This window comes from Dermacentor silvarum, chromosome 6, assembly GCF_013339745.2.
Source record: "Dermacentor silvarum isolate Dsil-2018 chromosome 6, BIME_Dsil_1.4, whole genome shotgun sequence".
In the NCBI taxonomy this organism is placed as follows: domain Eukaryota; kingdom Metazoa; phylum Arthropoda; class Arachnida; order Ixodida; family Ixodidae; genus Dermacentor; species Dermacentor silvarum.
Genome location: NC_051159.1, coordinates 134,294,414 through 134,313,121, shown reverse-complemented (window position 1 = coordinate 134,313,121; position 18,708 = coordinate 134,294,414). Strand labels below are relative to the sequence as shown.

General features: G+C 48.4%; 1 protein-coding gene across 1 annotated transcript; it reads right to left on the bottom strand.

Annotated features, from left to right (window-relative positions):
• Window positions 1-16,864: 16,864 nt before the first annotated feature.
• Window positions 16,865-18,269, bottom strand: LOC125946409 (uncharacterized protein K02A2.6-like). Its single transcript, XM_049669530.1, has 2 exons — window positions 17,643-18,269; window positions 16,865-17,600 (listed from the first exon to the last, which is right to left on the bottom strand). The coding sequence occupies exons 1-2, from the start codon at window positions 17,892-17,894 to the stop codon at window positions 16,884-16,886; spliced, it is 969 nt and encodes a 322-aa protein (XP_049525487.1). The 5' UTR covers window positions 17,895-18,269; the 3' UTR covers window positions 16,865-16,883.
• Window positions 18,270-18,708: the final 439 nt, after the last annotated feature.

Sequence of the window (18,708 nt, the reverse complement as noted above, 5' to 3'; positions counted from 1 at the left end):
GCAAAAGAAAATGAAACCCTAATGCACTGTAACATTCCTGGGAAAATAAAGGTGCGTTCGGAGCGAATACTGTGTAGTGTTGTAATAGTTCTCGTAAGAAAGATCACCGTTAACGTGAAAATCAAGGGGATAGCGTTTTCCACGCGCTTTTCTTAATTTCTTATATCCTCTGGTGCAGGGAAGCTAGCTAAGTATGCCCAGTTTTGGTATTCTAATTTTTTTCTTTATATCGTTTTCTTTTGTTCGATTTTGTAGACGCTTGCTGTTATGTGCTCGTCGTGGAAAAAAATTTAAGTGGAGCGGCATACTGTTGCACAAGAGAGAGAGAGATGGATGGATAACTACTCATACTGGCACGAGGCACGCGATGAAGAATAAACAGCTTAAGCATTCAAATCGTGACTCATCATTTCTCCCTGTACGCAACAGCGCCCAGCGGCTAGAGCCTGACTGAAAGGCGCAAGCGTAGACGCCTCGAAAGAGAACTCCAAGCAAGACACGCATACGCAAACAAAGTTGCATCGCTGTCAGACGCGTCGACCAGATCCTGATTGATAGCTAGGCTAAGGATGGTGTGTTTACAGAAAGGCCTTGCGAATGCACTAGCTTTTTTTTTCCTGTTGTAGTGGCTGACGGAGACTGAATAGGGCTGCATAAGTAGCAAGATGATTTTTTTTTCTGCAAAAGAATTTTCTAGCTGCGGTGTCATGTAACGAGTTTAAGCTGCAGATACCAGGAAGGGAGACAATGCCGGGAGGAATAGAGATATCCAATTTCTTAACAAAAACGGACACCGAAAAGAGCTCTTTCTTTTTAATTTTTTATTTGCTATTGCATAACACGTTGCTATTGTCGATTATTCCATTTCTCCTATATTTCACTCGCAACGCCAACTACGTTGACTCATACGTCGAGCGGTACATAACTTCGGCTCTCCGACAACGCATCACTAAATCCATGATCACACGTGTTCTTGAGCATCTCATCTATTTGCGCAACAAATTGACCAGTCACGCAAATTTTTTTTTTTCACGGGCCATTCTTTCACGGACTTCTATAATTAGTGCCACATCGAAGTTTAGCGGTACTATCCCGACCGCGAACGACGTGAATATTCACACCAACCAAGATTCAAACCATGAAGCGGCTGAATAGTCTCGGCTGTGATAGAGCACTCGCAAACTCGTACTTCCAGGCAATAGAGACCAATGCAAATTCCCAAAGATTTTCATTCTTTGCTGATCAGTGCTGCTGATGAGTGTCCAGCCACTATTAGCATGCACCTGGCATAATAGATTGCTCTAGTTTACACGGGAAAGTTTATGAATAAAACCTCAAGGACTGAATTCACTGATCGTTGTTTTTTTTTAGTAAATATTCTTTGAGATTGGTCGGCCAGCGTGGCTAACAATATGTATGCTACCAAGATTGGACGGCGCCTGTTCCTACGATCAAACCTCTCTGTCGTGCGCCTTCGCGATTATTACGTTCGATAACTAGGGCCCGTATTTATAAAATGGAGCCCGTGTTCTCAAACGTCCTTGCGCTAGAATTGTCCGTAAGAGCAAATTCCAGCCTCTCCTGTCGAAGGACCTATCATTAGCGAATGCAACTACTTACGAACTAAAAGCTTTGCGAAACTCTGCCCAAGGTTCCTCGCTAGAGCTGCTAGTGAGGTACAGTGCCAGGTAATCCGGGTGTCCGGCATATTATTGCCGAATCCGGTTGACTGATGACAAACAGCAGTTACGAATAAAATTCCTTGCGAATTCGAGCCTACGGAACCCGTCTTTACAAATTGCTTCAGCATACCACGTGCGTTGTGAATCTATTACCGGTATTTCCAAAATGTTACCTAATATAGAACGTTTCCTAATTGGCCGCCATTCCGGTGCCCATCACTTATCGCGTCTATTACAGACACGATAACAAGATGATCGCTACGACAATGGCCAATTGCTAACTACACTACCGCAAGAAAAATTCTGAGAGTATTGGGTCCGGGGCAGAATTCGCAAAAACAGTCCCTACTCTAGTATGGTTCGTAAGTATAGACACCACCCACTGATAATAGCAACTATAATATTAGCGAATATTAGGCAATCACGGGTTGCCTTCACAGAAAATGAAACGGTTTTGTGCATTTAGCCCTCCATTTGTTATGCCGCGGACCACGCAAGCAAGGTAAAAAAACTGAACTGTTTTTCTCTCCTCTTCCCGAATTTTCGAACCTTTCCGTTCTGAAGTTGTGTTTGCCATTTGGCGACCACTTTCACTAATATATATATTGAAAGACGGAATATATATATATATATATATATATATATATATATATATATATATATATGTGTGTGTGTGTGTGTGTGTGTGTGTGTGTGTGTGTGTGTGTGTGTGTGTGTGTGTGTGTGTGTGTGTGTGTGTGTGTGTGTGTGTGTGTGTGTGTGTGTGTGTGTGTGTGTGTGTGTGTGTGTGTGTGTGTGTGTGTATTGTGTTCCCATCGCCATTCGCTGGCATTTGATCTTTTGAGCAGTTCTAGCTCAATAACTCCTTTGTTTAGCACCCGTATTAGCAATAACTCCCTGAAGTTTTTCAAAGCTGCTTGCACCATACAGAACACATTGGACGGGACTGGAAAAACTTTATTTAGTTCCTGCAGGTCGCGCTTTGCGCATAGCGGGCGTCTCCCACGTAGGGACCGACAGGGAATACCTGGCGGCCGCTTCGTGGGCCTGCTGGACGGCCCATTGCTGGTCGGCGAGAAGCGAGCTTCTGAGGGACTTCTCCCACTTGTCCGAGGTAGAGTCGGGATGAGCGTTTCTACACTCCCAGAGCACGTGTGTGAGTGTCGCCGTGTATCCGCACGAGGGGCACATGTCGCTGGGGTACGCGTCAGGATAGAGAACGTGGAGTTTGACGGGGTTTGGATACGTGTCTGTTTGTAATAGGTGTAGGGTTAGCGTGTGATGTGTTTCGTTGTCACTGATCTCGGAGGCGTGCGGGTGTTATGAGAGATGGATAGGGAAGACGCATGGCAACACAGCAAACAGATTTTATTTACACGCGAACTCAAAACCAAAAAGCCTCAAACCGAAAATCAAGCTACACACTGAACTAAAAGACAATGAATAAATAAATGCCAACAAATGTACAACCTAATGAACACACTAAAATACACACTAAACATGTCCTTAACTACGCCTACACTAATTCTGGGCGTTTCCCACGCGAACGTCTGGCAACTCTGGCCTACTGCGAGAATGTATCGTCCTTACTCAGTTCGCCCTCGTCGCTCGTATTCTCCCGTCGAAAATCTCGTTGGGCCTTTCTTGAAGTCGTTGCTTTTCGCCGACTGTCGCATAGTCGTGGCTGCCTTGCAATCGGTACGTTCACCCGCTCATCTTCGGAGCCTGTTTGACCCGGTCGCTGTTGCTGACGTGGCCGGGAGAGGTGACGGGTTAGGCCTAGCGACGTGCTCGGCCGCCGCTTCCGTCCAGCTTCTTTCCCGAGTGCCGACGTGGCGTTCCGGGGATCATCGCACGTGCCGGTCTGCCGTAGAAGGGGGAGCCTCTCTGGGGTGCCTGGTCTTGCCGTGAGGAGCTGCAGCTCGTCCAGGAGCCTCGCCCGAACTTGCCGAGGTCGACGGCCACACCGTGGACGGCCAACGTCACGGACTCGGCCAGACCCCCAAGTCTCCCGTCACCAGTGCGGTGCTGGCGATGCGACCTTCCTGGCCCGGAACCACGTCGATAATCCCAGCTCAGCCTCGCTTCTGCCTCGATTATGGCTCGGTTCACGCGCCTCACGCGCCTCGCGCCGTTCCGAACGCTCCGATCACATCGTCCTCGTCTTCTTTTATTTCGCCTCCGGCGTCTTACTCATGACATGCCTCGATTATGGCTCGGTTCACGCGCCTCACGCGCCTCGCGCCGTTCCGAACGCTCCGATCACATCGTCCTCGTCTTCTTTTATTTCGCCTCCGGCGTCTTACTCATGACATGGCTCCCCTCTTCAAGAGTTTTTTTTCCAAAAAACTGCTTCCTCTTGAACTTCTTTTGGGCGGCGAACTTGACTTTTGTTGTGGCTTGAGTGCTCTTCTGTGCGTCGTCTTCGCTTGCCACTCATCATCACACTTCACTGCACTGTCGCGCACGTTTCACTACTTGTTCTGTTCACACAACACTGCACTCAATTGTTTGTAATGTTCATTGTCCCAAACACTCTATATGAATAAACTTGCTATATACACACATTTGTAAGAGCTGACTATTCCACTGTCCGAAGGCATTCCTAAATAATATTCCTTTAGTACCCTACCGGTTATACCTGTTCATTTTTTCCGCCTTTTCCTAAGCTCCCACGCTTCTCTACGTACGGCCTGCTTCTTCCTCTTTCCTCCTCTAGCACATTTCTTGGGCGGTTTGGAGTGGCTCTGCCTTAACTGTGGCTTCTTCATCAACTTTCTCATTGACGCACATATCTCAAGCGCACGCGTTTTCTTACGCTGCTTTCCTTTACATCTCCTTTGACTCTTCTTCCTACCCGTACGTGTTACACGTCTAGGACGATTAGGGTATCTACCAGCTTTACTCTTTTTCTTTCTCCTCGACCCGCTCCTCTTCTCATGCACACGCGGTTTCTTACGCCGCCGTGTCTTCAACCTCCTAGGAATCCTTCTACCCTTACGCATTGCGTTTTTTAGGTGGCTAGGGCATCTATCGTCCTCCTCGTTTCCCTCGGAGTTTGACTGGCTCCTCACGTCTGATGCTTGGCTATCCTTGTACTCATTCTCCATTACCAACCCCCTATTGTTACGAGGTGAAGCTACTTCCCCTTCTCTTTTCTGCTCTTTGGGCATGGAAATCTCTATCGGGGCGTCGGCCATCCTCTTATCCTGCTCACTATGAGTCAAAGGCTCTTCAGTGGTGAGCTTCTCCTCAACGCCGTCACGGGCGCTATCTAATGTGCCTACTTCTGGCATCTCTCTCGTGTCATGCAGCTCCACTACGCTATTGGGTCTACTCTCAATCATAGACTCCGCTTCACGCTCTCTCCTTTCCGATGCCTGAGCTTTCTCTTGTAGCATCTTTATCTCTTTCTCTAGGCGTTGTTTTCTTTCCTCATAAGCTTTCTTAACTGCAGCAAGTTCTGCTAATCGAGCGGCCTCTACGCGTTTCCTTTCATCCTCAATTAGTTTGAGGCCCTGCTCCTTGCTGAGCTTCTGCTTGCGAATAGTAGCCGATATCGCCTCCCAATCCATCTCTGCAACTTCCGAGAATCAGTGACTGGGCTGGATAGAATCCGGGAACGGATCCTGGCAGGCTCGCCAATTGTGATGTGTTTTGTGTGTCACTGATCTCGGAGGCGTGCGGGTGTTATGAGAGATGGATAGGGAAGACGCATGGCAACACAGCAAACAGATTTTATTTACACGCGAACTCAAAACCAAAAAGCCTCAAACCGAAAATCAAGCTACACACTGAACTAAAAGACAATGAATAAATAAATGCCAACAAATGTACAACCTAATGAACACACTAAAATACCCACTAAACATGTCCTTAACTACGCCTACACTAATTCTGGGCGTTTCCCACGCGAACGTCTGGCAACTCTGGCCTACTGCGAGAATGTATCGTCCTTACTCAGTTCGCCCTCGTCGCTCGTATTCTCCCGTCGAAAATCTCGTTGGGCCTTTCTTGAAGTCGTTGCTTTTCGCCGACTGTCGCATAGTCGTGGCTGCCTTGCAATCGGTACGTTCACCCGCTCATCTTCGGAGCCTGTTTGACCCGGTCGCTGTTGCTGACGTGGCCGGGAGAGGTGACGGGTTAGGCCTAGCGACGTGCTCGGCCGCCGCTTCCGTCCAGCTTCTTTCCCGAGTGCCGACGTGGCGTTCCGGGGATCATCGCACGTGCCGGTCTGCCGTAGAAGGGGAGCCTCTCTGGGGTGCCTGGTCTTGCTGTGAGGAGCTGCAGCTCGTCCAGGAGCCTCGCCCGAACTTGCCGAGGTCGACGGCCACACCGTGGACGGCCAACGTCACGGACTCGGCCAGACCCCCAAGTCTCCCGTCACCAGTGCGGTGCTGGCGATGCGACCTTCCTGGCCCGGAACCACGTCGATAATCCCAGCTCAGCCTCGCTTCTGCCTCGATTATGGCTCGGTTCACGCGCCTCACGCGCCTCGCGCCGTTCCGAACGCTCCGATCACATCGTCCTCGTCTTCTTTTATTTCGCCTCCGGCGTCTTACTCATGACATGCCTCGATTATGGCTCGGTTCACGCGCCTCACGCGCCTCGCGCCGTTCCGAACGCTCCGATCACATCGTCCTCGTCTTCTTTTATTTCGCCTCCGGCGTCTTACTCATGACATAGCGCCTGCGGCCTTTTAAGTTTGTGGTGTGGGGGCGGAAAGATGCGGCGTCCAAGATAGAAGAGTTTTGTGATTTCGTTGTACGCAATGGGTGCACCCCGGTTGGTCTCTATCTCGGCGAGGTGGGGTTGCCCTGGGACGGCGCGGTCAGTAAGCGCACGCGCTGCGTCGTGGGCGATCTCGTTGAGGTTTGGCGGGGCACCCGGCACCCAGCCAAGTGGGCGGGGAACCAGATGACGGTTTGGTGCTTGAGGGTACTCTGATCCATGCTGCGGAGAATGCGACACGCCTGGTCGGAGACGACGCCGCGTTCGAAGGCTTTGATGGCCGGTCTGGAGTCGCTGTAGATGACTGCCCGTTTGCTGTCGAGCACAGCTAGGGTTATGGCTACTTGCTCCGCTACTTCGGGCTCGTGAGTGAGGATCGTGGCGGAGTTGAGGATCCGTAGCGAGGATGAGACCGCGACCGCGGCGAAGGCTCGGTTGTTGTGATAGGCAGTGGCGTCCGCGAACGAGACATCCTCCCTTTTCATGTCGATGTGCCTGAGAAGGGCGGTCGCTCGCGCATGGCGCCTACCTCTGTTCCGGTCGGGGTGTATATTACGCAGAATGGGAGCGATTGTGATAAGGTCTCAGATCTCGCGGAGGACCGGCATCAAATCTGGGGGATCCCTGGTCATCGAGGAGAAAAAGCCGAGCTCGCACAGAATGTGGCGGCCCGCCTTGGTGGTCGGGAGTCGGATCATCTGCGTTCGCTCCTGAGCCTCGGTGATCTTTTCTAACGTGTTATGCACGCCGAGCTTGAGGAGTTTATACGTGGATGTGGTGATAGGGAGGCCGAAGGCTCGTTTCACAACATTTCAAATAAGTGCGTTCAGTTTGTCACGCTCCGTACGTAGCCAGTTGTGTATGGCGGCGACATAGGTAAAGAGGCAGAGAACAAATGCGTGTACAAGACGCAGTAGGTTGTCTTCTTTCAATCCGTGGTGCCGGTTAGCCACTCTACGTACGAGTCGTCTGGCATTGTCAGTCTTAGTCATGAGTTTCTGCACCGTTAGAGTGTTGGTTCCGCGGGACTCGATGATCATACCCAGGACCCTGGTGGAGTCTACCCTGGGGACTGTACGACCATCTCTTATGAGTGTGATGTTGCGTTCGGCCTGAGGTTTCCACCCTTCGGGCTTGGCGCCACGGCATTTGGGCAAGTATAGCGACAGCTCTGACTTGGTGGGGGAGCACTTGAGACCGGTGTGTTCGAGGTAGGACTCGGCAGTTTCGATGGCCTCCTGCAGGGCGGATTCGATGAAGCCATCTGACCCCGCGGACCACCAGATGGTTATGTCGTCTGCATATAGATGGCGTGGTTTAGCCCGTCGATATCTTCGAGAGTCGTTCGGAGAGCCTGATCATCACTAGGTTGAAGAGCGTCAGCGAGAAGACGGACCCCTGAGGGGTTCCCCGCTGTCCGAGCTCGACTTCTTCCGACACTAGGTCTCCTGCGCAGAGGACGGACCTGCGCCGGGTGAGGAAAGAATGGACAAAGTCGTAGAACCGACGCCCGAGCCCGAGGTCTGCGATCGCCTTCAGGATGGACGAGTGGGCGATCGTATCGAATGCCTTTTCTAAATCGAGGCCGAGTATGGCACGGATATCCTGAGTGTTTCCTCCGTTGAGAATATGATGTTTTAAGAGAAACATGGCATCTTGAGTAGATAGCCCGGGTTGGAAGCTGATCATGTGGTGCTGGAAGCAGTCGCGGTCCTCGAGGTGGCGACCAACCCTGTTGAGGACAACGTGCTTGCCACCTTGCCCACGCACGACGTGAGCGACATGGGCCGGAGGTGATCTAAGCTAGGCACTTTTCCCGGTTTGGGAATAAGGATCGTGTGGGCGAGTTTCCAGGCGTTGGGTAGCTCGCCCTTCCATATTTCGTTGATGGTATCGGTGACGTAAGTGACGTAGGGGTCATCTAAGTTGCGTAGGAGCTTGTTGGGGATGCCATCGGGGCCAGGGGTGGAGCGGCCATTGAGTTCGTGGAAAACTCAGCGCACCTCTTCAACGGAAAAGTCGGCGTCTAAGTGGGTGTTGTCGGTACCGGTCTATTCGGGGTGAGGAATCGACAAGCCCGTGGGAAGCGGAAGATATTTCTTCACGAGGGACCTGGTGGCGTCTTTCGGTGGTACGGTCCCTTTTGCATGATGGAGTATCTTCGCGATAGAATGGCGCTGATTTGCGCGGGTGTTGGTGTTGGTGTCGTCGAGCAAGTGTTTAAGGAACACGTTGTCATTGGCGTATTCTGCATAGTGAAAAGAAGAAGAGAACCTTGTTGGAAAGAAGAAGAAGAAGAGAACCTTGCGGGCCTGTGCCTTACTACTATTTTTTTAAACTAAAGATAAACATACGTTCTTTGATTAGTCTGTCGCCGCTGTTAAGCGTTAGTAGTGCGTGGGCAGGTTTATTTTGGGCCATTTGTACCGAAGTGGAAGATGAAAGCGAAGAAGAACCTCACAAACGCCCCAGCCATGGATGCCGCTTTCATGGGCTTCAAGGACAATAACAAGTCACGACGCGGGCACCGCAACCAAAGTGGCTACCATACCTCGCCAACTAGTGTCCCGAGCTTCTCAAACGAAGAACTCGGAGAACGGCCGCCTTCACGGGCAGGTTGGTACGACGGTTGCGAAGAAGCGCACCTCAGTGACCGGTACGAGGCACAGCCTTTCTACGAATTCCAAAACAACAACGTCGACAGCGGCTACGCGACCGCGGCTACCCGAAAGCGCAACCACTCATCGGAGCGCCGTGTTCGGGACGACAGCAGGGCAGGAGCGCCGAAGTTCAAAGGAAGGAGGGCGCGTAGCCTGAATCCAAGCACTTACCACGCTCGTAGGAGAAAACACCGAAGAGTTGCGGCTGGCTGGGCCGAAGTGTTTTCTACCATCTCCGAAGAAGATTCGATGGACGAGACCCTAGAGCAAGCGTACTGTTCTTCGTCCCGACCGAACACTCTCGACACGTCTACAGGGAGGCAGAAAACCTGCAACCTGACGTCGACCTCAAAGACAACGACACCCGCTGCTTCCGTGGCTTCCACTTCGAGCGGAAGCATCGACCTTCTGGTTCCGGAGCCAGCAGGCGAGCGCGGCTTCTTTCCCGGAACCTCCTCGACGACGATGCTCGAAAAACAGTCAGTGGAAAGCGGCTTGCAAGCTATTTTATCCGAAGCGCTCGGGTACGGAGCGGAGCGCAATCCACCTGACGAGGCTCCAGAAAGTGAAGAGAGCGTAGATTTTACGAATATCTCCGGCGGACTCGTTCTGCTACGTATGTTTCTACCAGCTCTCGGTGCTGGCCTCGAGAACATCTCGATCCAAAACTTACGCGCAAGGTTATTCGACAATCCTCTCTCGGAAGATAGCAGGGCAATAGCTGAAGATGAACTGACAATGCCACCGGACATCGAAGCGCCTGAGCACGCCGTCGCTTCCGTGGCAAACAAGACGGTCGAAATGGAGCCGCCCTTCCATCCTGCTCCGAGCGAGAAGCTCGTCGAAAGTGAGAAGCTGGTGCACCCTAATCGCAACTGCTTTCTTATTCTCACCGTGGGCCTACTCGTCGCGGTGTTTATCGTGGCGAGCACGTTTTTTGCGAGCACCAACTCTCGCTTCGGCCTGTCACCCGACCGGTCGCCGGAAAAAGCCGCCACCGCGAAGCTTGACGCGAACGCGACCAACCTCGGCAGCAAACCACGTTCGGTGCCGGTGGCAATTAAGGCGGCTGCCGTGAATAGATCACGAACAAGCAACACACTGTCCTCAGCATCAGTAGAGAAGCAGTCAACATCCACCATTGCGAAAAAAGAGCAGGCGCGAAATGCAAAAATGTCCGATATCGGTGTCACCAGAAGCGTGGGCCCCCGGACACAACTAACGAACCTATCATCCACCTTCGGTGACGACACGGGAACCGATCGTCTTAGTTCCACAAATGGTGATGCCACAGAAGAGAGCGCCACGCTCTTTACGTCGTTTGTTAATCAGTCGCTGCTCGTTCGTGACAATGAAACGTTTCTGTGCCACAAGAATGACACAAAGGTAGCCGACCACGTGTTCTAGTAATGCATACTCCTTGTGTAACCACCCGTACCGATCAGTAGGAGCAGATCATTCTTCTTCTTACCATCATCATCTCGCAAGTCGTAAAACGTCATAAAATAAAATATAACGTAATGTGAATGTATTTATGATAAATGATCACCAGAATGTAAATATGCCAATCTTGTAATAATACAAACATGACGAATCATGCAAGCAATCTATCTCAGATAAAAGACGATATTGACGAAAGTTATTATTGCGTTAGCAAAAGCAGCAATGTCCGCTATTTCTGAAATAATAGAAGATGTAGATAGCAGTAAACACCGCCACGCAATCACGTTCGTTAAATATTTTACCCAATAACCTATCCAGCCTCGTAAAACAGGTTTAGGCGTTAGTTACTCAACTCGTTATACAATGATGATATGCAATAGTTCTATTGACGGTCCCGCTGCAACAACTGCAATGTTCTGGACACCTAAATCATTTTATGACAACCTTTGCGCGTGCTAACGTTCATTGTACGACAAAAGTTACATTACTGCGCGCAGCACGTTCACCTTTTTTTGATGCTACTAATTTTGGCGGGGATTTGGTAATGCCTTGGTAATTCGATAACCTTTTCTCTTTTTTCTTTCTTTTTTCTTTTTACTGGCGCTAGCTGCACGCAATATTCGCAAAATTACAGTACTGCACTGTGGATTGACCTCTCGTTTTTCTTTACTGCCATTGTTTACTATCCTGTGGCACTGTACTGATGTTCTTTGTCACTAGGCGTGCGATGTCGTCTTTATAAAGGATCCAAAATAAGTAAGAATTACGGTAACAGCAAAGGCTAAATATGAAGCATAAAAGAGACTCAGAGATTAAGAAATATGGAAGACTGCTATTTCATTTTTGCGCACAGCAGTACGTCAAAGCGCTTGGCAGCACACTTCTGATAGCGCATGTCACTAGGCTTGCATTGACGCCATCCTGGTAACCATGTTGTAGGACCAGCACGATGAGAAGTTGCGTCTCTTGGCGTTTCGCGTGCTGGTCATGCCGTTTAAGCCGTAGTTCTGGCGCAGATGCCAGCAGGAGCGCTCGGACCACGTATAGAAACAGGTTACCCGCAGCAAGGAATATCATGCATACATACAGGGTGTCCCAGCTATCACGCAGCACGATTTTAAAAAAAGAGGAACGGCGTTACGCAAAGCAAACCTAGTGCGTATTGTTTCCAGTACAGTGGAGTAGCCACCAGTAATTTTTTTCCTTATTGAGATTTAATTAGCTAATTGTAATTAATTATCCAACTCGAGAAGTACTGTCCTAATTATCAAAGTGTCAATGAAAAAATTGTAGAGCAACACGAAAAACTCCCGATACAGCTTTCTGTTGCGTAATACGTGCTACATAAGTGTGTTTTTTCGAGCGTGAAAGAAACTCGCGAGTACACGCAAAGTGCCTCGAGCGGCCATTCGCGTGGCAATTCTGCGTGTATTCGCGGGCTTCTTTCACGCTCGAAAAAGCACATTTATGTAGCAAGTATTGAGCAACAGAAAGCTGTATCGGGAGTTTTTCGTGTTGCTCTACAATTTTCTCACTGACACTTTGATAATTGGGACAGTACTTCTCGAGTTGGATAATTAATTACAATTACCTAATTAAATCTCAGTAACAAAAATCTTACTGGCGGCTACTTCACTGTACTGGAAACAATACGCACTAGGTTTACTTCGTGTAATGCCGTTCCTCTTTTTTTATCGTGCTGCGTGATAGCTGGGACACCCTGTATATGTATGTCAACGTAGCCGGTGAGAAGCTGCGTCCGTGACGTCCTATGCAAGCTATGTATAGGTCACAGGGAGCACTTGAGGCGCTGTTACACTTGTCTGACAAGATTCCGTCAGCCAATTACGCGTCCTAGGGACGCTGGCGTAACGTCACTGCAAGAACAGCAATGGCCGCCCGACGATCGGCGTGGAAGTCCGCAGTCGGTAGACCGTCTACCAACTTCCTCGTCAATCTAGGCAAACGGCAACTTGTGAAGCTCACCGGCTAGACACACTGTCTCTTCGGGTAAGGCTATATGAAACATGGTTACAGCGCTAGTGAAGACGAAGACAAGCACACAAACTGCGCTATAGACAGGCGTGTTCGTCTTCCCCCTTATTGTGTCTTTTTTTTATCATATTACAACCCGGTTCGTGGCCTATCCACCACAGTGCCATTAAATAAGGAACCATCATCGTAAGTATCGTCGCCGTCGTAGTCATCTTCCCGAGGGCTGTAACAACCATGTTTCATTACACCAGTAACCAACAGCGCAGCGTTCAGCATTAGTATCAGGTGAGGCCACATCCCTCTCGTCTTTGCGTTGCTTCCGGCTAAGTCATCACGTCGGTTGAAACTTCCCGTATGCCGTTTCAGGATAACATGACTTTGGAATGGAAGCTCGGTGATCTGCGCCGATGCTCGAAACTGCGTTCAAGACTGTTGTGTTCAGGTTTGAGCAGGTGATGCTCTTCATGACACGCACCCCGTTATGCGGAAGCTTGCAGTATAGAAGTATAGCACTGATAAGTCTCTGATGCTAGCTCCAGCTTTGTCTGCCACGGAACATTGTTTTTAAGTATTTATGTACAACTTCTTTACCGAGAGACCACGCTGCCGCTGCGTTGAGTTCGAAAGAAAATGCAGGGATACATATTCAGAGCCCTTCTGCTCTGGAGAAAATGGCAGTACGCGAAGGTTGTTGCAAGACGACACTGTCGCAGGCGTTCCGCTTCGTTTGCCCTAAACTCAGGGTGGGTGGCTCTTCACTGACGTTTGGCCTCAACATCGCGCTCCCGCAACTAGGGGTCCGCGGCTCTTCGCTGACGCTTCGCCAGGGCTTCGGTAGCGGTCACGCTAGAATCGACGACAAGCTTCGCTTACCCTCATTTTCTCGACAGGAGAAGGGCTGGTGATTTTGTCTCTTTTGCTCCCACGTTTGACAAGGGTAGTTCAAGGGCGTATTACAGGTCCCCGAGCCCACAGGGGTGTGTGCCATTGAGCTTGGACCCTTTCTGCGCTATCACCAGGATCGGCCCACTATTTAGCGTGACACCACCGCTATCACCACTACCACAACCATCACCACAACCACCACCACAACCACAACCACAACCACCACCACAACCACCACCACCGACGACACTTGTGAGCCTATAAAGGTTCGCTTAAAAACGAAACTGGCGTAGAACCACTCCGCGTTCTCCTAGGGCTGCGATCTCAATATTCTAATAATTGTAGAGCGACATTAAAAGGGAAGCCTCATATTCCACCCAGAACAGCAGTCGCTGGCCCGACGACTGTGGTGTGAAATAGGCGACAAATATAGCAAAGGTGGCAGTTCGACGCCGACGACGACGACTACAACGAGGAAAGCACATCAACAGTCGCCATGAAGCGAATGTTGATGCTGCGACTCGTCACGGCGCGTGACGAGTCGCAGGTCAGGGCCCCGAGATGTGGCAACTTCTTTTCTTTTCCGATAACCTGTCTGTCTGTCTGTCTGTCTGTCTGTCTGTCTGTCTGTCTGTCTGTCTGTCTGTCTGTCTGTCTGTCTGTCTGTCTGTCTGTCTGTCTGTCTGTCTGTCTGTCTGTCTGTCTGTCTGTCTGTCTGTCTGTCTGTCTGTCTGTCTGTCTGTCTGTCTGTCTGTCTGTCTGTCTGTCTGTCTGTCTGTCTGTCTGTCTGTCTGTGTCTGTCTGTCTGTTGTTTGGTCTATTTATTAATTTATGTTTACTTCTTTTAATTCATTCAATGAGTCATTGCTTTGAATAATTGTTTGATTGACTGGTTTATTTTTTTTTGCTTGCTTCATTGATAATAATCTACCAATATAACAATAATTGACCAGCAATCTGGAAGATAATACAAAACAATTCCAGCAAATGAAATGTAGCATTGATGCTGGCGCTGGTTTAGTGCCACAGAAGACCGTCCGCGTCTGATTAGATGTTTCTTGAAAGACTGCGTTGCTTCACCTACGGCAGCAATTTCAGCAGCCACCGACGTTTCCTTGTGGACGTTTCTGAAGAGTCGGCAAACAGACGAGACTGGATGCAGGACAATAGCCGCGGATGTTACTAAGCACATCAATAAGTCCGTGTACATGTATATGTACAGTGTACAAAACATGTACTGAAGAGGTACATGTACAGTGATGTGCAATAAGGCGAGTCGCTTCAGCTCACATGATGGTATTCATGATTTCCGATATGGTAGGTTTATGAATTCAAATCTCACCTGGGATCTTAAGAGTCACCATGACCACGTGTTTCAAACTGCAGCAACGAATTTGCAATTGACGAGCATTAACAAAACAAAAAAGGGTGGACATAGTGGCCATCCATCGCGGAAGCTTTATTTGCCCACGCTGTTTACATTTTATATACGTCGCTCTTTTCATAAGCAAAATATTTAGTTAGTCCTTGTAAACCCGCTGATCTGGATCATGTTTTCATAGCCTCTAACAAGGCAAGAATAGCAAACTTGCTGCTTGTAAAAAATAACTTGTCTTTTTTGAAAAAGCACTGAAAAAAAACAAGAAAAGACAAAGTAAACATCACCTGACTACCGCGGAATGAAAACACCAAATTATCAGTGATAAATATAAAAAAACGAAGAGTATATACGATCCCAGACGATGAAGACGGAGGCCCACGACGACTTCAGTGAAAAATTTATGCCTACAATATTTATCTTTTTTTTTCCTGTCAGTTTAAGTAGAAGCACACATGGTCAATATTTGAGCTGCTCTCCTTTCTCGCTCGGCCGGTTCTCGCAAATGACGTTTACACCGAAAGAAATTGGATGTCATAGCTTCGCCGCCACGCTGGTCACCGAGGTGCCGCTGAAACTTAATTAAAACTGGAATGTTTACTTTTATTGCATTTATTTTTACATTTCTCCGCACGAGCACTTAGAGACAGCCAGCAAAAATGTAGTAAGTAGCAAGAAATCGTCAGCGGGGGTCATACTTGGAAATGAAGGTAGATTGAAAAATCCTTCTTTCTCATTGAATAAGTATACCCTCTTTCCTGATAATTCCGAGCAGCATGGTAGACCACTATGACGTGGTGTGGCACCAAGTTATCATGGGCGCGACAAGGTTTATCCCAAATGGGGCATAATTTTTTTTGCTTAGCGTCATCAAGACAGCCACTGTTGAAGAAGAACTTGAGTGAGACACTTTGGTTGAAGCACAGAGAACTTTGACTCAAGAAATTTCTCGTTTTGAAGCGCATTAGACGTGCTTATATAGTTTTTTTTTTTTTTTGCTAATTTGGTGGGGCGTAATTGTATGGTGCGGTGCACTTTTTGAAAGGCAATCCAGTCAGCATACGGCTACGGCTTAGAGCTGAATTATGACATGAAGCGTGAATACTTGTTTTGGTGAATTGATGTCAGCTCAATGCGTCGTTTAATAACCTGCTTGGGCCCGCATGGGCCTGCAGTATTTTCTAAATAAATAAATAAATAAATAAATAAATAATAAATAATAATAATAATAATAATAATAATAATAATAATAATAATAATAATAATAATAATAATAATAATAATAATAATAATAATAATAATAATACCATGTTCTGTGTAGGGTAAATAACTGGTGGACCATTAGAGTTGCAGAATAGGTGCCAAGAGAAGGGAATTGCGCCGTCGTGGACGGCAGAAAACTAGGTGGTGTGATGAAATTAGGAAATTAGCAGGTGGGAATTGGAATCAGCTAGCGCAATACACGGGTAATTGAAGATCGCAGGGAGAGGCCTTCGTTCTGCAGTGGACATAAAAATGGGCTGATGATGGTGGTGGTGGTGATGATGATGATGATGATGATGACGATGATGATGATGATGATGATGATGATGATGATGATGATGATGATGATGATGATGATGATGATGATGATGATGATTGCATCGTAAGAGCCATTTTTATCTCTAGATAAAGTAGAAATGTTTCAGTTATATTGGCTTTATAGACAACATAACCAACCAGGTCGTTCCCTTTAAGGATTGACTGTACTGTACCTTCGGCCGTGATGCACGGATATAGCCAGACAAGCCCGCTGGCGAATATAGCGGATGTGGTGCCGGGAACGTTTGCCAAGCGAATGGAGACGCCCTTCTCTCACGTGTTTGAGAGCCGGAGCTTCAAGTACGCACCAGTGTGGCTACGATAGAAATATTTGGTTTTAATTATACGCTGACAATTTGCGGAACTTCGGCCTTAATCTAGTCGTTGTCTCAAGGCCGGAGTGGGCATTGCCGATGTGTTAAGTTGTTCGAACGTCACGGAACGAAGAACGTTGTAGCGAGACCTCTCCTCTACTAGCCAACAGCTATGTAATATATATATATTGTAAAATAAAGGATCCGAGACTGATCAACTGTTTACTGATTTCATTCGATCCTCTTCTTCTTCTTCTCTCTCTTCACTTTCTCTTCTTCTTTTGACCAGGACGTTACATTCTCCGGGTCTCTTATTGCCATCCTTCCGCGGATGGTAAGGCACTAGGTTACCTACAGTTGTAACTTCTGTCTTGCCTGCTGGTCCTTCAAAGTGCACAGACTTGAGTATACCTTGCTGCTTTACCGTTTTGAGGACGACATAAGGGCCCGTGAAAGCAGTCTTCGAACGATCAAGACCTTTTCGTACTAGCACCATGTCTCCAGGTTGTACGTTGGGCATATGCGTTGCGTGGCGCGAGTCGTAATATTTCTTCATGGTACGTTTATACATATGGTATTCTTCTGACGTCTTCTTGCGTTCTGGAATATGGATCTTCCCTACTATGCCAAGTTCGTGATCTGCTGGTAACCACGTTGTCTTCTGAAAGGCAGCAAACTGAGGGCTACAGCCAAGTCCAGCTGTGTGGGATTGATTGTGATGCCTAACTGCTGCCTCAAGAGCACACTTCCATCCTCCACGAAATTCTGCGTATATAGAAATGAAGGTCTTCAAGTCACGTATGAGACGTTCTGCTAGAGCATTTCCTTCCGGGTGATATGGTGTTGAAAATCTCAAAGTGATACCCTTTTCTGCTGCCCACCGACGGAGCCTCTCGCTGCGGAATGCAGGTCCATTATCAGACACAATCACCTTGGTGTGTCTAAATGCCTCTCTTTCCATCAGTGCAATCACACTGTTTGCATCTTCTTTTCCGGGCTTGGCCGCCGCCATACGTGTGCACTGGTCAACAGCCACTATAAAAGACTGAGTCCGGCGCACACCCTCCCCTTTCTTTTTGATTTCAGCGAAATCGAGATGGACGACTTCGAAGGGGACATCTGAATACAAAGGAATGACCATTTGGTTTCCTTTTGGGCGGAACTTGGCTTTGATAGTCTGACATTGATGACAGGTCTTGACATAATTCTCTACATCGGCTTTCATGTTCTTCCACGTAAAACGTTTCTGAATCTTCCAGTAAGTCCGCCAAAAGCCATCATGCCCCCCTGAGTGTGGACTGTCATGATAGAGCCGCAATATTTTGGATATGCAGCTTTGAGGTACAACAAACTTTCCGTCGATTAATTTTAGTTCTTCAGTATCTTCCCATACACTTGCGACGTGTGCCCCTTGGTCGTTGTTTATTGGTGGTATGTGCAACCTTGATAACGCGTCCGCGTCAGGTAGCTTTTCACCAGGTCTGTGGCTAACATCAAACGTGAACTGCTGAATTTCGCTAATCCATCTTGCCACTCTTCCCTTCGGTTGTGTAAGGCTCAGAAGGTATGTCAAAGCCTGATTGTCCGTGAAAAGCTTGAACCGACGGCCCTCCAAATAACTCCTGAAGTATCGTAACGCTAGCACTACTGCTAGGGCCTCCTTTTCCGTGGTGGTGTAATTTACTTCCGCTTTTGAAAAGGTGTAGGAGTAATAGCCAATGACCTTTAACTGGTGGCTTCTGTCTTGGCTGGAATCTCGTTGGTATAACACTGCTCCTGTGCCATAATTGGACGCGTCAGTGCAGAGTTCGAAGGGTTTGGCGAAATCAGGTAATATCAAGATTGGATCTGAAGATATTGCGCGCACCAGTTCTTCATATGCACGGTCGCACTCGTCGCTCCACACAAAGGGAACTTCCTTTTGAGTGAGCCTTGTAAGACACCTGGATATCGCCGCAAAGTCTTTAATGAACGCCCGAAAATGTCCTGCCAATCCCAAGAATACACGCAGGGAGTGAACATCGTAGGGCTTACGCATT